This window comes from Stigmatopora nigra, chromosome 18 (genome assembly GCF_051989575.1).
Source record: "Stigmatopora nigra isolate UIUO_SnigA chromosome 18, RoL_Snig_1.1, whole genome shotgun sequence".
Lineage (NCBI taxonomy): Eukaryota > Metazoa > Chordata > Actinopteri > Syngnathiformes > Syngnathidae > Stigmatopora > Stigmatopora nigra.
In genome coordinates this window covers 3,800,034-3,820,192 of record NC_135525.1, presented here as the reverse complement: position 1 = coordinate 3,820,192, position 20,159 = coordinate 3,800,034, and the positions used below count along the sequence as shown (strand labels likewise).

At 37.9% G+C, this 20,159-nt stretch overlaps 1 protein-coding gene across 12 annotated transcripts in view; it reads left to right on the top strand.

Moving 5' to 3' along the window:
- Positions 1-19,887, top strand: part of shisa6b (shisa family member 6b) — a 55,200-nt gene extending 35,313 nt beyond the window's left edge. The window contains exons 5-11 of one of the 12 annotated variants that reach the window (XM_077739627.1): positions 478-516; positions 1,676-1,714; positions 6,666-6,728; positions 7,687-7,707; positions 12,863-13,015; positions 16,017-16,120; positions 17,935-19,887. In XM_077739627.1, the coding sequence (XP_077595753.1) occupies positions 478-516; positions 1,676-1,714; positions 6,666-6,728; positions 7,687-7,707; positions 12,863-13,015; positions 16,017-16,120; positions 17,935-18,789 (1,274 nt within the window). In that variant the 3' untranslated portion in view covers positions 18,790-19,887. The remainder of the gene's footprint in view (positions 1-477; positions 517-1,675; positions 1,715-6,665; positions 6,729-7,686; positions 7,708-12,862; positions 13,016-16,016; positions 16,121-17,934) is intronic. The other 11 variants (XM_077739629.1, XM_077739628.1, XM_077739633.1 and 8 more) reach the window with 11 other exon arrangements.
- The last annotated feature ends 272 nt before the right edge of the window (positions 19,888-20,159 follow it).

Genomic DNA, 20,159 nt, shown 5'->3' with positions numbered 1-20,159 from the left:
TACATTTGAAAAAAAATCCTCCCCAATATTATTAATATTTGGTGCGATGTTCATGCTTTTAATTTTTTAATAAATCTTTTAAAAAAAGGAAACTATTTCAAAAACATTAGTAAATGAGATAATATTGAGGTTCATTTTTGTACTTGTTGCTGGTAAATGTTGGAAAAAGTGCCACAAAATCTGAAAATTCTCTTTACCCACTACGAAATATGATGGTTGGCGTGTGGCAGCTCTGCATGTAAAATTTTTCAATATGCATTTAATTAAAAATTTCCTGCGGGTAATGCTAGTAAATCTAAATTAAGTAGAAATATGTATCTACTGTAGCCATTTTCAGGTTTGCACTCTTCTTCAGCGCAATCCCTTATTTTTTTTATGAAAGACTCGCTGTTGGTGCTATCTGATGTGATAGAAATGTCCTGTTTGCTGTCGGGAAAAGAATAATCTAATAGATAACTGCTTGATTGTGTTTTCTAGGAGAAAAACATTGGCCTGTCCGGTCCCAGAGTCACCATGGTAGGGATGGCTATTTTTTGTCAAAAGGTTTAAGTTGCCTCTAATCACGTAATACAATATGCCCAAATGTATCTTATGAATAAATATGATTAAAAATCATTGGTTGAATTTGGAATTCAATATTCTGAGTCTTTGGAGGCATCTTATACCTTTAGTGTATATAGTAAGGTATTCCTGCTTACGTACTCCCAATCGTTAATATGAAATACTCCTGTCTGTGTGATGAAAATGAAAAAGTGTATAGCTTCAGCCATGTTGTCTTGTGCAAGGGGTGTAACAATACATGCACCACTGCTAAAATCCCTATCTTCTTACAGCCTATTGTCATCTCATGACATTATTACAGGTCTACCGTCTAAGCCATAGTTCTTTTTCACTCTAAAAGGTTTATTGCCAATTGAAGTTTTTGACTACACTCATGAATTCATGAGTGAAGTTGCTTCCTCTATTCAAAAGCATTTCCTCTTTTATTTCAACATGTATTATGCGGCAGAAATTACTCCCTTTGCTTACAGACCAGGATTCCTTGTGAATTGGACATTCCTTCTCTCAAGATAGTCAAATTCAAAAGGGTAAACTCAGTAGTACTAATTGGATATTAACTATACGAGCAATTGAAAGGGTTATTGGCTGGATGTAAATGTTTTTAAAATATCTACAGTATGTACTGTTATGCCCCCAAGGTGATGTTTTACCAAGTGTTCTACTGATGTGGGCTTGTCTATTTGGAAGGAAAACAAAACATAGAGTTTTGTTTTCAATTCAAATTTCCTTTGTCCTTGTTGCGCATAGTTTTGAAGACCCTTAATAAAATGTGCAAAATTACAAATGAAAATATTTATGAAATGTTGTGTCTTCTGCAGCTGACCCAGATTCCATTTTTTTGTGCTTTAGAATCTTTGTTACAATCATATTTATAATCTTTTTGTTTTCTGACTGCTTAACTGGAGTATTTTTGCATAGCCAACATGAAATCCTAATAGCAATGGTATGTACGCTCAACTCAGTGGAGAGGAGGTCTGCTTTATGAAGGCATGGATAAAGGCAGTTTTGATGATGTTACTTCTTTTATTTTAGGAAGACATCAGATAAATCTGTGCTTATCTTTGCTCACGATATCTATCTCTATCTTCTACCATTCCTTCACCTCCCCTCAAAGGAAGTCTGCTTCTCAACAGTCTGCAAATGGAGTCAGTTGGTATGTCAATCAACTGTTGGAAGAAATCATTTGTTTTCTCAATATACAGGATATTTGCTGCGAGAACATGAATCCTATAATGGCACATCAGACATCCATATCACAGTCTCAAATTGTTTGAGTTTCAGGAAAGATTATTGCATGGACAAAAAAGTGAGTGGCTGCACCTTTGAGGCAGTGGGAAAACTCAGTCAAAGCATGCTGCCTCTAAAGTACATCATAAAGCTCATCTTCAATAAAATGGATCTCTTATTGCCTTGTAACACAAAGGGTCACACTAGACCACATGGGTTCATCCAGAATCACATTTCAAAATGAACTGATATGAGGTCCACCTCAACCCCGTGCCCTTACCCATCCCTGCTGAGATGATCATAGTGCATTTGTCAAGATGGAGAGGAATAGCAATGTCAAGTAACCACTTGGCCTGTGGTGTCTTGGGAGTGATTGTGAGTTATGAGTTAAAAGGTAATACTTACTGGAAATGGGGATAGAAACAGGCTCATGTAGGATTGTATTGCACTTGGAAGACAGGGAGAGCGTCGCAATCTCTAGCTCATTTGATGATTACAGAGTCCACTTTTGAACACATAATGATATCTGAATAAAGTCGCCATTGGCCCCAATTTAGTGTATAATAGTAATAGATGCGATTTTATATAAACAGGAGCAGAACCATATAGAAATAATTTCTTTTTGCAAAAGATCAGATCAGCTTGGGATGTCATTCAAGAGATGTAAACTTCTAGCCAGGGGCTAAAGGCTTTGCCCCCTCCAAACTGAGGCAATTGTGGTAGTGAACATTCTGTGGTAAAATCGGAACACTTTTTGTTAGCTGTTAAATGTCAAGCCCTTGGTGGTTTCCCTTTCCTTTGCAAGAAGAGAGCATGGGCACACTTGTCTCTGGGCTCTCAAAAGAACGAGTGGGACACAGACAATAACATTCCCCTTTTAAACATGTAGACTCACACATACACACTTTAATATCTCAGTAAAAGCTTCACCTTCCTTGGGCTTTTCAGAAATCCAACAGCTCCACTTGGCAGTGCTAATGGGATGTGAGGGTTGTGCATTTTGGACAGCAATGTTGTTAAGGGAGTGCCTTGGAGAGCCGAGCATTACTTTGATAGATCTGTGATGCGTGCTGAGGAAACAAGGATTTGGAAAGTTGCTCTGTTGTAGTGCTTGTTTTATCTAAGTGATCCACCATGTTTTGCTTGGACCAAAGAACCTACAAAAAACTCGATGTATATCGTGTTTTATAACAGTTTTTTTGGTCTGTATCTTATGATCGTTGGTAAGTCTACTTACAAACGCTTCTGCATGTGAAATATTCAAGTTACGAAAAGTGACATGACCTGAAATTGGGTATTAGTATTTTTTTTTTTTTACTGGGACCCATAACTTTTTAATATTGCAGGTTTTTGGAAAACAACAGTTTTTATAAGTAAAAGCCCTAATATAAAAAAGACCTCCAAGAATCCAACTACTTAAACCAATGCCAGTATCTCTAAATGCTATTATGGATTTATTATGTTTTCATGAGTTTTATTGTGCTGTCTCAAAAAGAACATCACACACACATTAAAATCTTTAACACGAAGCCTTCTATCAAGGCACTGCAGTTTATCCGAATGCAAATTCTCAGATCAATGTTGTCTGGTTGCCGCAGCACCGTCAAGCATCTCTTTGCAATCAATTCTGTAAATGCTTAGTTAACCTTGGCACAAGGCTGGAGTTGTTTAGTTGGCAGCTCAGTGTACCCCCAATGGCCTTCCAAGTGATGTACCTGGAATCATTGTGAAACAAAATAGCACATAAATGTCAGTTGACTGAGTCACTTCTGAGCCATCTGGGTGCCATTATGCAAAGTCACTAGTAAGAGAAGTGGGCATATGCGATAGAAAAAGGCATGAGTAATATTGGTGCTACTCTATGCAGTAGAATGCCAGTAGAATGCAGCATCAATGTGACAGGTTTACTGTTCATTACTTTGCTTCTTAACCCAGAAAATAAAAGCCATGTCATTTAGTTTTTTGTAATTTTCTGAACCATTTATTATCACAAGGGTTGCGTGATTGGGGAGTTATGGAGGAAGATTTGCCTATCCAAGCCAACTATGAACCCCATGCGGGGACACCCGTTTATCAGTGGCCAGCCAATCACAGAGCGCAAGGAGGCAGACAACCATTCACGCCCACGCTCATACATAGAGGCAATTTAGAGTGATGAAACAGCAGAGAGGGAGGGAGAGAGAGAGAGAGAGAGAGAGAGAGAGAGAGAGAGAGAGAGAGAGAGAGAGAGAGAGAGAGAGAGAGAGAGAGAGAGAGAAAGATTATTTAGCTACAACAGCTTGATCCATAATGATGATAGTACTGTAATGAGTAATGGGCATCAAGGGACACCAACCTTCGCGGTTTTGTCACCTTCATGGTCATTGAAACAGGGAGCATGAAGATTAGTTTAATATGTCAGCTCAAGGGGGCTGCAGTAGCAAACGTTTGGCTCGTTACTAGTAATGATGATACATATGAATGTAAAGAAACTTAAAATTAAGCTACATTTGTTAAAAAATATCCAATGACAGTTTCTTTTGATGATCCTCCACCCTTGGTTGATAATAGGCAACGGAAGAGCTATGCGATCACAGCAATTTAAACATAAAATACATAAATACTTACAATATCATTTTGGTATTTGGAAGGTGCATTTGGGAATGTGTGTTTGGATGTGAATGTGTATGTGGTTGGATAGAGGCATTTATTAAAATGGCAGGAATGGTTTCAGTATTTTCATTTCAGTATACTGACAGACATGACTATTGTTAGTATACATTGAATGATGATAATATAAATGATGTATAGAAAGAACATGTAAATATACTGTATAACAAACATAGGAGGCTGTTTCTAATTGGGTGACTCATTATATGTACATTATGCTGCCTAGCTTCACTTTAATTTTGACTTTATATGATGTATTTTTCCAGTCTATAGAATGGGACGTTCATTTTGAGAAAAATGTAACCTTCCTTTCTGTTCCATCAACTTTCTCTTAACCGGAGATTCATTTTCTGTTATTCCTCTCTACAATATAGAATATCCTAAAAACCCAACAAAGATGTTTTAATGTGTGTTTTCTGAGGGAACCCAACCATAAATGCTCTCATCTGTTTCAGTTTAAAAGGGGGGAAAAAGCAGTGAAGGACCGTTATGAATAGACATGCCATCTATCTCCATACACGGTGCAAATATTGAAACACATGATATGAGTGCGCCAAGCTTTCCCTGTCCTCTGTCACTTGTGTGACAGATGTAAATGGATGTTTCAGCAGTTGGCTCTAATGTATTTTTAAACAGGCACAGCAGCAGATAGCAAATGAAGTGTCGCCAGTGTAACTCGACGACAGGGTCCTCAATCTATCTGTTCTTCTTCCCGCTCAGATCTACAAACTTACAATGACAACCATGCACACATTCCTACACACCACAGAGAATAACTGTCATTCATCAACTTTCTTAGAGCAATGGGCTCGCTAAAGGTCTCATCTTTCATTCGAAAGCACCTTCACTAGGCAGTGTCCATTCTGCAACTTGCTTGTCGATTGCAAACGCTTCTACATAGTCAAACGATGGATAATTTAGTACCTATAAATTAAAGCTAGCGTACTCCCCATCTGAATACGTAGCAGACTGTTGAAGCTGATTAGACTGTTTCCATGTATACATCGCAGCACAGGGAAATAGGAATAATGTCCTCAAATGGCATGCAACTGTGGTGCCTCTTAAAAGTCAACATAGTGGTCTCTTAGTTTTACATAATGGGTAAGGTTTTTAACGAAATAACTATTGATGCTTTAGGATACCATGCATATGTGCGACAACTCTTACTTGTGTCAACTTGGTGATATTTTCGATTAACAATTTGTCTCCGACAGCAGCCCGGCGGGTGAGTGGTTAACATGTTGGTTCGTTCCCAGGTCGTTAGAATGTTGGGATTTTACACATCAAAGAAGGTAGAATATTGTATTTGAAAATAAATGAGCAACATTCATAAAAAAATACAACTTTTGCAATTGTACATTAAAAATAATTTATGTAATGATTTGCCTCTGAAAAGTAAAAAGAGATGGCCTAAAATAGATCTGTGCACTAAGGGAATACAGCCACAAACAGCCTGAATTGCAACATGAAGAATTATATTTTTTTGTAGTTGGTTATTTGATTAATACATAGGTTGTGCATAGTACTATGTAAGAGCCAAAAATATGAGGTCTGAGGTAACTTGGAAAATGATTCAACAGAATTTCTTTACTACAATTATAACATTGCATTTTGTAATGTGTGGTCCAAAAAAAGCACACAGAAAGAGGCAATATATATCTCATATGCTGCCAGGGCCCCCTTTTAGCTGTTAAATGTCTAGTTTTTATGTCTAGTTTTATGTGTTATTTTCGGTTGTTTTCCCAATCTCAATGACACTGGATTTTCATCAAGCTGTCTCATTTTGACACAAAGTGCAGATTTTGGATAGCTTCTTGCTTCCTTTGTGTTATCCATCTATTTTTTTAATCTATTTTTTTTATCTGAATATTGCTAGACAAGATTAGAAAAATCTTGGTCTCAAGTCACATATTTTTATATCTTTCAGATGGGATTGTAGGATCCTTTCTATTGACTATAGTTTTTGTAGGTGTACCCATCCTATTTATTGATTTAGTTGCCTTTGTGTCACAACGTTATTTTTTTAAGTTAAATTGATATTTCACACTAATCATGATGAATGGTGATCTCATTTTAAATGGGAAACATATATAAACCAATGTTGACTGTTTCGTTGTGAATTATCACTTTCATTTCCACTTTCATACCGCTTTCACTCTGTATTAGATTTGATACAGAGTATTTTTCATGAACACTGAACAGCTGTGTCATTGCTTTTGTCATTGCAGGTACCCATCAGCACAACTATAACCATGTGGCTCTAGGTAGCCCCATTCGCACACCTAAGAATGGTAAGAAAAACTAAAGGGGGATGGGGGCATTCACATGATTTGACAGCTTTCTGTCTCACATAAAAGCCTTGGCCTGTCTATAAACCTGATTACAGTGTTTTGACATGGTTGTATGAAAAACTATTCAGAACTGCACTCTGTTCAAACTGCATAGTTCATATATCTTTCTTTGACTCAAATTAAGCTCCTATATTGTCTGGCTAGTTAGAATTGTTGAAGCTTCCCATCCCTGCTATGAGTAGGAACCAGCCACTGACCATCTCAGGAAAATAATTGGCTCGAGGTCATCCCATCCCCTGGCTGACAAGGCGTATGAAAGCTCCAGCATTCCCTGCTGTTATTTGAGAACAAAAGTTATCGCTGTAACCTCCTGCACCGCTGTGACGGAGCATGGAACTAAATTGTTTTCTATTACAGCTGTCACTCAGCTGTTTGTCCTAATGGGTGCCCTGTGGTAACTAATTGGCTCCGTTGCATAAGGCTACACAGTGGAGACTGAGACAAGACTAAAGCAGGGGAAAAACCCCAAGCAAGGCGATGTATACTAGAAAATGATAGTAACATATCACACCACAATTAAAATTCATTTTTAAGGAGCATATCTAAAATATAAAAAGTCAATTCCAGTAACACGACAAATACCTGATAGATAGGAATTTATAATAGGGTTCAAATATAAGCATTTAAATCCACACTCCCGGATAAATTCCTCTGCCAAGAAAATCTTAGTGGCCGTAAAGAAATATATATGAAATAAGACAAAAAAGAAAAAAAACACATTTTCATTTTCTTTATTACAATCCTTTTGTAATAATAATAAAACATTGTGATATTAATCCTTTTTTTCTCTTAAGGAGAACCTTATTTGCAAGTTGTGTTTAATATGATATAGTTTAGATGTTTGTGCAATTGCCAACATGTCACTGAACTTTATTTTTTTTCTACTTGGTTTTGGTAGCCCACCGATCATTGAGGCGTGGTAAGTTAAACTGAAATAACATTTGTGTCCCCATACACACCACATGTATTTTCACACATGCACACACACACACACACACACACACACACACACACACGCACACACACACACACACACACACACACACACACACACACACACACACACACACACACACACACACACACACACACACACACACACACACACACACACACACACACACACACAAACACACACACACAAACACACACACACAAACACACACACACACACAAACACACACACACACACAAACACAAACACACACACACACACACACACACTCACATAAAAGTGCTGTTTGGTATGGATGCTACGTTTCTGTTTTTGACCCAGGGAATCAGACAAATAATGTAGGTTGTTGCACAAAAGGCTCTGGGACAGGGGTCTTAAACCGATTCCGCAAAGGACTGCACTGGGTCCTGGTCTTTGTTGCAAGTGCCGTCATTTTAAGCAATGAAATGTTTTCTAAAATAATTAACACTTGACGGCAATAAACTGGTTACGCTTGCAAAAGGTGTCCCTTTTTTCGGTTTAACTGAAAACCTGAACCCAATGCGGCCCTTTGAGGACCGTTTTGAGACCCCTGATCTAGGATGAGGCAAGTGCAAATTCTAAGTTGTTGTTTTTGTTGTCACGTATACATGAAAATACATTTTCTTATGTAGAATTCAGGGCATACACTTTTTTTTCTGTATCTGGATTCTCCCCCTTCTTGCTACTGTCACAATGAAATTTCCCGAATACGGGATGAATAAAGTTATCCAATCCAATTTAATGAAATTTTCTCCATTATCATATACCTCCCTGAATAAGGGCATGCATTTGGGATTTGCTGAAGAGTACATATTCAGGAATTGTTTCTTGAGCTTCCAAAATGTATGTGGAATTCGGAATAATACCACTTTTAAACAAATACGTTTGGTATGTAGACATTACCTTTTTTCCCAAAGATGGTAATCTCAAGCCTCATTTTGTTTGTGGATTTTGGGTCACAGTAGTTTCTCTCTCCATGTTATCCAGACCGCTTGAATGATGTAGGGGTCTGAGCTCTGTGGGGTTCATACCATCTGTTTCGGAATTCATTGTTCTTGTCTTTGAACATACCTTTTTAATGATCTGCCTGTGATTCTGGCTGATTATCTCCTACACTCATTGAATATGCGATAAGACATTTGGCCTATATTCATATCCAACGCAAAAGTAGATCAATGTACGGCTTTGCCAAGTCAAGGGCACTATAGGCCATGGTTTGTTAATTTGGTAGAAGCATAGCACCATGAGTCAGGGAAAGAGCCCTTAATCGTATAAAAATAAATAAATCAAATCTGCATGACCTTTATAGGAGGCTTGCTGGATGGAAATAGAAACTATTTTTCTCAGTCAAGGCACACATGGGATGACAAAGTACTAACAGACCTGATGGGCAGATTAATGGCACTTTGAAGACTTTCAACACTGATTGATTGTGTCAAATTCAATAAGCAAAATATAATCAAAACATTAAATCAAACGTGTTCCGAGTATACTTGAAAATTGTAAAAACCTTTTCCTTAATATTTTACAAAATGGTAACAACAGTCCTTTATCCCTTTAGGTTATTTTAGTGATTTCGTGCTAAATTAATATATTGTATCTGATTGAGTTGACTCAACTTAAAGACAAGCTCAAAATTATTGATCCCCCTGTTATTAATTTTACCCAGGCAACACTTAAAAATATGGTTTGTAAACCCAACATTTTTAGTTAAAAAAATATGCTTTAAAGAAATTTGGACACAACATGCCATCAGAATTTACTAGGAGGATATAATTTTGGGCTTCACCGTAAATATTAATTCATTCATTTTCTGAACCGCTTAACAGTGGGAATATCTGAAATAAAAACACAATGTTGTAAAGTCTTAGCTAATATACAATATATTATTTTTAATGAAAAATGTACAAAAATAAATGTGTTACATTTATTCATTAATCTTCCAAGCCACTTATCCTTATGAAGGCACCTATCAACCAATATTCTGTAGTCATTATATGTATGGTCAACAAAACTACCTTTTTGTACTCTTTATGAATTAGTTTATTAAGAAGTTCATATGTAAACATGAAACTACGAATATGCCATATTCAATGGACTGTGTATGGAATCCCTCCCTATCAGAAAAAAAACTATTAGTGCAATTTCATATATTTTTAAGGCGTTTCAATGGGATTTGTTAATAAAAAACTAATTATTTTATCTGTTTTAAAATCGAGGTAAATCCTTTTGCGCCATTCACTTCATCCTTCGACCCTCTGACATATTTAGTTTTAAAATAGATAACACAATAATGCAGCTAGCAGGCTAGGTCAAATCACTTCTTACTATGCAGTCCACATATCCTTCACGGCCATTCTGGCTCTCCAGACCCCCTGTTGTTACCCTCCACCCCATCCATGCTCTAGCGTTCACTCTCATTTCCCCCTACTTTTTCCCCCTAGTCATCATTTTGCTGCCCTTTTATCCTTTTTTAAGCTTTGCTTATCTCCAATGTCTCCCTCACTACCTCCTCTACCTTCATGCAGCAGTTACCAAAGCTTGTATTTTTATCTGTTCATTGGAGGTTGGTCTGTAAGCCTTACCCATGACTTCAGCTCTGTACAGCTACACATAATTTCTGGCTCACATGGGAGAACCAGATAGAGCATGAGCAAGGGAGAAAAGAGAGTGGGGCGTTGTAAACGGACAAGAAATAATTAAGGAGCAAAAGTGGGTGGCAGCATGGTTGAATAGATAAAATTGACAGTGTGTGGAAGTCTGCAGTGGATGAGAGACACAAGGAAAGTCACAAATACCTGAATTTGTGGGTAGTAGTGATAAAGGATAAAAGAAGAGTGGGTGTAACAACTCCCTGTTCTTCTCACTGGCATCATATCACAACATATTCAGACAGAGCAGGCATTGCTCCCTGACACTGTTCCCCATGACATCTCACACGACTGTGACAAGGAGGGGCATTCTCCTGGCAAGCATCTGTTGTTTGTGTTGTCTGTTTTCCTATTTTCCAACCTGTTGGACCCTGATTTTCCTATCAAAACATGTCACTTGTTATGTCAGTCATCTGTGAAACCCTTCATAAGTACTGTAGGACTCCCAACTTTGCAGTCAATAAAGCAAATTGGAGTTTATAAACCTCCAGCTTCCGATTCACTTAAATGTATTGGTTAAGATCAAAACCAAGCAAAGAAATAGCTGTCTTCAATAAGTAGAGGGAGGAGACAGGTGTTCAGCCGAGATAGCCTGGTAGTCCACACGAGGCCTGAGCCTTGCTCCTTCTTCTGTCTCATCAAAGCAACAATATTAGGACTCATTTTGCACATTTAAAATATGATTTTAAAATGTCTTAATGTTTCCCCTCTGGAAAACGTTTAGCAGCTGTCAGGCACACAAAAGTGCAATCATGGACTCTACCATTGAATATATTTGTTAGCACCATTTTGAAATTGTAGAATAGTATTTGCTGGTGCAGTTAGACCTGATTTCATTTGGAAGACACCTACAAGGGCATTGCATTAAAAAGAAAAGATGACTGCTATGAATGAGAATAGACTGATTCTGTTTGCCAAAAACCAGGACAGCAGTTTCTGGGTGTTGTTGATAGGTCTTTTACATTGTATGTTATAATTTGAGAACGCACATGAATTTGAACCTAGGAGCCCAGAGCTGTTAGGCCGACGCAGTAACCACTCAAGCTGCTGTGCCGTCCGTTAATTAACATATATGTAAATATGTAATATTGTAGCTGAGGGCTAAGTTCCATCTTTAGTCCCTTGTGCAGGTTGAAGGTAAACGATGTCACATACACATACGCACAGTTTTACATAGCGTTTTGATCACAATTTTGTTCGTGTAACAGCCAGCCTTTAAGATGATTAGCGAAGAGTTTCAGAGATGGGAGTTCACATATGTTAATTGGTATTGAGTTTCAGTTTTGTGCAGCATGGACAGGGAAGGTGCTTCGGCTGAATGTAATCTTATTGAGGGGAACTACACAGTCACCTCTAGAGCCAGCTCTTGTTAACGTTTTGAAATTTGTTTTTACAAAATCAGTCTGCATATTTAACATTATTGTCCCAATTCTGGCATTTGTGTTTTTTTAATATCTGACAGTCGAGGTGCATTGAGTGACAATGTTGTCATTCAGCAAATTGTGTAATTAAATTTTCTTTAAATCCTTTATAAAAAGGGAATTATGGAACTTCATAGCAAATCGCAAGTATTTTCTTTGCCTAAGGTAACTGATTCAGAAGCAGAAGGAAACAATCCATCTAATTTTCTCCTACTCTTAATTACATTTTCCCACATCATTAACATGAAGAGATAAGGTCTTTTTTTAAACTTATACAATCATTCAACATTCTCCACTGGCAAATGTTCTCCCAGCATGCCACTGACTTTCAGAAGTGGACATTTTATCTCCCCCCCAACCCCAAAAAATTCAAAAAGGGCAATCGCAGAAAAAAGCGAAAAGGGATATTTCTGTGAGATGAGGATGTGTTAGGCCATCCCACAAAGGGGCAGCGTGATTAGGAAGGCATCAGTGGCCGAGGAACAAACAAGCTAAGCCATACAGACGTGTGTATCCAATAAGTCTCACGAGTCATACAACCCGCTGGGTTGCGTGAGCAAAACTACTTTTAGTTTTCCCTTGCTCATCAGGGGAGTTTGGATCTGGGGATTTAATCAAAGATTTTTATTAACGATTTAAAAGTTTTTGTTATTATTGAATCAAAAAGTTTGTCTGTGAAGCTCTTTTAGATATTTAGCGATATTTAGCTGAAATTATATTTAGAAAAACATTATTTGGATTAAATACAAAATAAATGCATGATTATGGAGATGCACATTCTCTCTTCATTGACTTTTGCATAAAAATCAACCTAAACCTATAAGAAATATTTGTAGCATTAAGAACTCCATTTTAAACTGCGAGTTTTGTTAACTCAGTGGGTGATCTTCTTTGGCGGTTACCTTTCGTCTGATTATGCTTTTACTCTTTTTGAAAGAAGAAAAGGGTGGAAAGAAGAGACCAATACTGCCCAAATTCTTTTTTCCTCCCTTCTATGTGTCTGTATATGTATGTACGTGTCTCTAGAAAACTATCGGATAAGTGGCATCCTGACCTCACAGACGGAGCCCTACGACCTGTCTTTTTCACGCTCCTTCCAGAGTCTGTCTCACCTGCCACCCTCCTACGAGGCGGCCATCAAAGCCGACCTCAACCGCTTCTCATCCCTGAAGAAACTGAGTAGGTCCAAGTTCACAGCACTAATGCAAATCTAGGATCCCCGATGTCATGCATGAGTTTTTTTTTACATTCACTGACAAGATCTTGGGAAATTTGGTCAAGTAAGTAACATCATGAAAATGCAAATATAAATGTAAAGTTAGTAGCCCAACGTCATAATCAGCAAAAAATCAGTCCACCCTTTAAAATAAAACAACTTTTGCTCCCTATACTTCTAACGCAATGCTTTAGCACTTGATTAAAATGTCAAGTGTAAATAGAATGAGTTTAATACTAATATAACAAGAAAGACATTTTAAAAATTGTAAAAAAAAGGTGAATCACTACTTAAAACTTACATATGTCATAATTGTTATTGTGGTACTACAAACATAATACCACAATGAACTTTGACATATCAAATGTTCATTGCGTTTTTATTCTTTTGATGGGCCAATATACAAAATGGTTCAAAATCTTTAAAAAAAGGGACATTTTTCGTTAAATTCCAAAATGTTGACATGTCAGACTTATTCGACTTTAGAGCTTGCATTGTACTTTAAATTTAATCTGCAACCCTCCCTAAAAATTACCTAATTCTCTTCTTTCTGTGGTTCACTATACTGTGTTCTAATCGCACATTTAAACTGGTTCATGCTTTGCCTCGTTGAATATTGATTAAGTGGCACTTAGTTGGATTTCTGGAGCACAATGTGTGTCATGTCATGACATTTTTAAAACAGAACACAAAATATTCCTTTAGGCTTTTGTAATTTCATCATTCCCGCCTCAGTTCACTGCTGGCTCCCAGTCAAAGTGAGGGGCGCAATCTACAATGCCTTCCATCAGGTCTCACTATATACAATTCAGACTTGTTTAGCTACCAGGCAAAAGTCTAACAAAATGTAGATCGACACACTTTTCTCATTTTGAGAATAAACACCTTTGCTTTTGGTCACCCAATCATACCAATGCAGTAATCCCATGATAAGAATCTGTTGCACGACCAAGATCGTCAAGCGATCATGATTGTATCCTGAATGAATTATCCCTGTGAGAAATCACAGATTTCAAGTTCTTGCAGCAAGGAATCATCTTTAAAGCCGGGCAGCCATACATATAAACCGCAACATCTCGTGTAATGATAGTAATGATAGCATAACATGAACAAAGCACAATGTTTGGTCTGAGTAAACTGTGGGATAATGTTCACACACACATGATTTGTATTGCACTTTGAGACAAAAATCTATCACAAGAGACAAAGATGATGAGCAGCAGGTGGGAATATTGGAGATTTGGTGGATGTGAGATGCTCCAATGCCACGTAGCAGGGCGCCGAGGCACTTGGGGAGACAAAGCAAGAGAGTGAGCTTGAATGTCACCTGGTGAGATGGCGAGAGTTTCTGTCCCCCACGTGAGAGAGGCTTTTTGGGATTTTACTCATCGTTCGAGACTCATTTTCTCTCATGACAATGCTCCTATCGTAGAAAACTGGTAACGGGAGATGCTCACATGATGAAGGTCCACTGTATATAAATAAAATAAGAACTTTATCCTAACATTCAAAATAGGTAGGCGGAACATTATTGAGTTGTCTTAACCTTTGCATCATGTTCCAAAGCAAAATAATGAACAAAAAACTACAATGTTCTAATAAGGTTTCCATACTAAAAGATGGACTGCACAGTGCTGAATGAAATATCCAGATATTTTCAATGTGGGGAAATGATAAAATACCAGAATGCATGACTGCGAATTAATCCAAATTTGCCCTTTTTTGCTGTGCCTCGGTGTATGCGGATACATCAAAATTGTATTATGGTATGGTAATATGCTTAATGAGTGTGCAACGTTCGTTACACTGAAATATGGTCGTAAGAAATTGATATTTTGGCAAGCAGGTGTGACTGTTCTCTGGTGGCAAGTTTTCTTGATATATAGTATGAACAGAACTTCACACATACAGTATAGGTCACACTCAAAGTTTTGTGACACGACGAAACATAACAAACTTAAAATTTAACTCAAATGAAGTTCACTTATAATACACACTTAAAAATGTATGTAAACTTGTTGTGAGGCAAATATGTTAATGTACTCCGCTGCTGTTCTCGGGGTCGGAACTAGTTGCTTACACATGCCTAACAGCCGATTGTATCCCTGGTTCGTTTTTTCAAATTATTGAAACAGCCACAACTCGCTTAGAAGGCTTCGGCTGTCGTCGAAGTATCCTTTTCTCAGCTGCTTGCTTCACTTTCAAGTCCTCGCAGATTCTGCTGTTTCCCCGTATCCATTATTAAAGTAGCCCCTCCCTCTCTCTTCATGAATATCAGTGCACAGCTTGAGAAGGATCGCCTAGCGGCCGCATCATATGCTTATGTTTCAAATTCATCTCATGTCTCAGGGCAAAAATTTGCTCTGAATTTTCTTCGTATCTCAAATTTCTCGTATGTTAAGGACACTCGTATGTCAAGGTATTGCTGTGTCAATAGCATTGATGAAGATGATTATGTCAAACATGTTGCATTTGGTCGCATGGTTTTGTGTTGCATATTGTCAGTGATACGTTGCTTGATGACTGTCTAGAAAACAGTCTTTTCTGAATGCATGTATAATGATTATGCAAAGTTCATTCATGGCGAGGCACTGGATAATTATATTCAAGATTGAACATGTCATTGTTGAAGTTCCTCTATGCTGTTTAGCATGTACTGGATGTCTTGTGTCCATGTTGTATGACAATGATTACATTTTCTTTTGTGTGACCTTTGAGAAATGTTCCCTCACAGCTCTTGTTCCCAATACAAATATGTTGTGCCTGGTCTGTAATAGGAACTCACTGCTATAAATTTCCCTGTTATTTCTCTTACTTAGGAGTGTATGTATAAATGATACAGGCTGTTCTCTGAAATCCCAATGCAACACTCTTGAACTGCACTCTTTCCTTGCGTTTCAATAAGACATTACTTCTATAAGTAATACATACCAACATTTGTTTTATGCCTCATGCCCTCTGCAGCGGATAAAGAAGTTGAGGACTACTACACTCGTAAACGCCACCTGCCTGACCTGGCAGCTCGAGGCACTCTACCCTTGCATGTTCTCAAAATCAATCAAGACCAGGTGGGTAAACACCAACCAGGTGCTCATGATTTTTTATGTTATTTCTGAGCCAACTGAAGATAGTTATTTGAGTTAAAAATTATTCTGGTTTATATTTGGTATTCTTCCCTTTCTCTTTAAATCAGCAGTCTCCAAATTATTCCCCTAAGGGCAGCAGTGGGTGCAGGATTTAATTCCAATAAAAAAGGACGACACCTTTTCAACAATCTGGCATCTCACAAGTCTAGTTTATTCCATTATGGTTCTACTTGTTTTAGCAGAAATCTCATTGGTTAAACTGCCTGTAGTGGATTATTTGGAACAAAAAAATAGGACCCACAGCCGCCCTCGACGACCAGTTTAGAGACCCCTGGGGAGATGGCTACAGTACTGTATTGAAGTATTGGTTAGTTTAAAACATCAGCTGAGTTTCTACCATATTGTGCTTTACCACTTGCTGGAGCACAAAACATAGAACAACTGCCTAAAGGGGTCATGCACAGTTGATTCATTGGTTTCCAGGGGTTTGCCATTCCTATTCAATTCCTTTTTCCTTTTTCCTTTACACATATCTTCAATAGAGTCGTGAGGGTGCTGTAGCCAATCTCTACCAACTTTGGGCAGTTGGGGTCGGACACTCTAGATTGGTTGCCAGCCAAATGCAAGGCAAAATAAGCCAAACAACTATTTACACGCACACTCATACATACCTAAGCAAAATTTTGAGTGATTAACCAACCTACCATACATGCTTTTTGGACGTGAGAAGAAACTAGAGTATTCAGAGAAAAAACCATCACAGCATATGTGAGAACATCCTAAACACTCGAACATGGTGCCATCTCCTATTTAATTATGCGAGTTAATTTCCTTTCCGACGTTATATACTCATCATCAATAAAGTGTCTCTCTGTTGTAGGTAGAGGCAAGTATGGGAGTATTATTAGGTTGATAAATGGACAAATTCATTATTTCTTTGGATTTGTTATTGACCCAAAACCAAAGATCAAATGATCTTTTTCCAAGTATTTTTGGACACTCTGATGCCAGTGAGAATTTTACAATTGGCACACTGCGAGTCCCAGGGATTCGCTTGTCTGAAAACTGTGCGTCCCAGGAAACTTGTCACGAGTCCCAACATACTACGGATGCAAATAAAACATAAACAACGATATATAAACATTCAGATTTAATTTATTTATTATATGGTTTAGGGTTAGGGTTTATTTATCATTGTACTAGTCTTTCAGCTCGTAGATCCTCCTCTCTTTGCAGCCAAAAGTCTTTTGAAATGTGCGTATTTTTCCTTGCTTCCCCCGTTTTGCTTCATGATCATCGATCGAATCTTCTGCAGTTCTTTTCTTACTAGTTGTATTTTTAACTGCGAAATAACTATCCAGACTGTTTTGCTTTTTCTGAAACATTTTTTATCTTTCTTACACTATTACGAAACTCTTGCTATCGTTTTCTCTCCTTCGTCTGCTAGTGTCTGCTAGTCTCGCGAGAATTATTTCGCAAAGATTATGTGGAATAAATTGGTTTGCTATCGGATATATGTGTTTTGGTTTTTTTTTTTGATAAAAATTTCTTTGCGTCCGAAAAAAGCACATTACTTGAAATTGTGCGTCTGGAAGAAAAGCTGTGCGTATCAGACGCAGGACGCAGAGGTAACGAGAACACTGTGATGCATGTATTACTTCAATAAATACTATGGTTTCCAAACTTCTTGAAAGTTATGCATCATTAGTAAAGATAAAGGTTGTATTTTTAGCATTTTTTGACAATAACAATTAAAAAGGCTGCTATTTCCTGTTTGTCTCCCATTGTTTATACAGCATCGTGAAAAACAACAGCTTCAGAGTCAGATTCCACAGTCTTCAATCTTGCAGGCAACTCCTCAGTCACAGTCCTCCCAACAGCCGTCCCAGCAAAGACAGAGACCCCGTCGTGTCCAGAGAGCCATGTCCCAGGACCGAGTCCTGTCCCCACATAGAGTCCCAGAACAGGATTACAACACATCCTCAAACGGTATGTCACCTTATGGAGGCCGGATACTCTCAGATGAACAGTTGCTCTCTGCTGAACGACTTCGATCCCAGGAGAGGTTGCTTCCGCCAGACCGCCATACTTCCCAAGACCGTCTGTACACCAAAGACCGTATGCACTCAAAGGACCGACTTCTCTCACAAGATCTTCTCTACTCAAAAGACCGCCACTATTCCCAAGAACGACTCTACTCACAAGATCGCCTCTACTCACAAGACCGCCTTCTATCCCATGATCCGCTACTCTCACCTGACAAATTGATGATGTCCCTGAAACGTGGCATTGTCAGTAGTATCTCCGGCGGATTTTATGGAAGCGACAATTCAATGTCACGTGCCATCTCTCACACAGACGTCTTCATACCCACTACGCCTCTCATGGATCGCTACAAGATGACCAAAATGCACTCCCATCCCAGTGGCTCCAACAACAGTGGTGGTGGAAGCAGTGCCGCAACTCAAGGAGCAGCAGCCGCCCCGCACTCCAACACATTAGCAATGAACCAGACTGTATCCAAGCGGCAGGCATTTGCTGCCAGACGGACACACACTGTGGAGCAGCTCCACTATGCCCCACAGCATCACCAGCAACAACAACATCCACAGCACTACCGCACAGGAAGCAAGACTGAGGTTACTGTGTAATGGTTATTTAGTGCCTGAACTGCTTAGACAAAATCACAACTATCATTTGCTTATGTGTGCTCACAGCTCTATTACAGTAGAGCAGTAGTGATTTCAAATTACTTTCATCCATGTTCCAGGACCAACAACATCCACGTTGCTTAATGTGAGAGACCGGTATAATGAACTACACTGTACACAACATCCAAATTTTATATATTTGGGAGATGTTGAATTCTCAACTTCATTTGCTGATTATCACTTCCAAAGTCTTCATCTTATCCATACATAGGGCCTAGGCTCTTCATTATCCTTTGAAGCCTTGATTGAACCCCTTTCTCAAGCCAATGAACTTATCTGGCAATTCTTAAAGGGCTTTACACAGTGAAACCCAAATTCTTCCTTGATTTCTGATGTGTAACACAGATGAAGAGCTTCGATAATCCTGTATTAACATTATAAATATATAAATAAAGTGATAAAACATTTGTGCACCCTGTCCTACTCACAAGTATAAAGCATCTCAAAGAGACACACTGAACCCGATGTCCATTGCACTGACAGAGGTTTCATTTCTAGAAATGAAGAGGTCATGGGGGTTACAAAGCACAATCATTGAAAAAACTATATTTATGTTACATATGTTATGTTTCAGTTTTGGATAGCATTTTTAGCAAGCAAACCATGACAATTATATATTTTTTATTTATTTTGCTTCAAGTAGATAATTGTAAATACGCTATATTAGAAACATTATTATTGACAGATCTGAATTGAATATATTTCATGTTAGACTGTCTGTTTTAAATAGGTTCTTTAAAAGAACAACTAAAACCTATCACTGTTTTGTGAGTTCAGATTAGAAACCCACTTAACCAAGTATTTTGACAGGAAAAAAAATATATATATACTGTGTGTCTTTGAAAAACTTTGTAGGAAGAAAGGAATGACTGTGTTGATAATTTAAAAAAAAAGTATATATCTATAAAAATATAGATATATATGTACCATTGTTATTACTTGGATGTGTAGTGTATTCCATTGACATGGACGAAGTTGAACATTATGGACATGGATTATAATGCCTGGAGGGACAAATAAACATCATATTTTTCTAAACATTTAATATTGTTTCTTCAGGAGAATTTGTGTTGTGTTGTGAGTCCATTCTCTTTATTAGAACCACATTAGTGCAAAATGACAAAAATGTGCAAACATTAATGGGCTGTAGTTAATTTACATTCACAAAGTTCATGTGTTTTTATTCAGTAAAAACATTTGTTCATTTTCTGTACTGCTTATTCTCATAAGGGTCATGGGTGGTGCTGGAGCCTATCGCATGGCACAAGGAGACTGACAACTATTCACATTCACACTCATACCTAGGGACA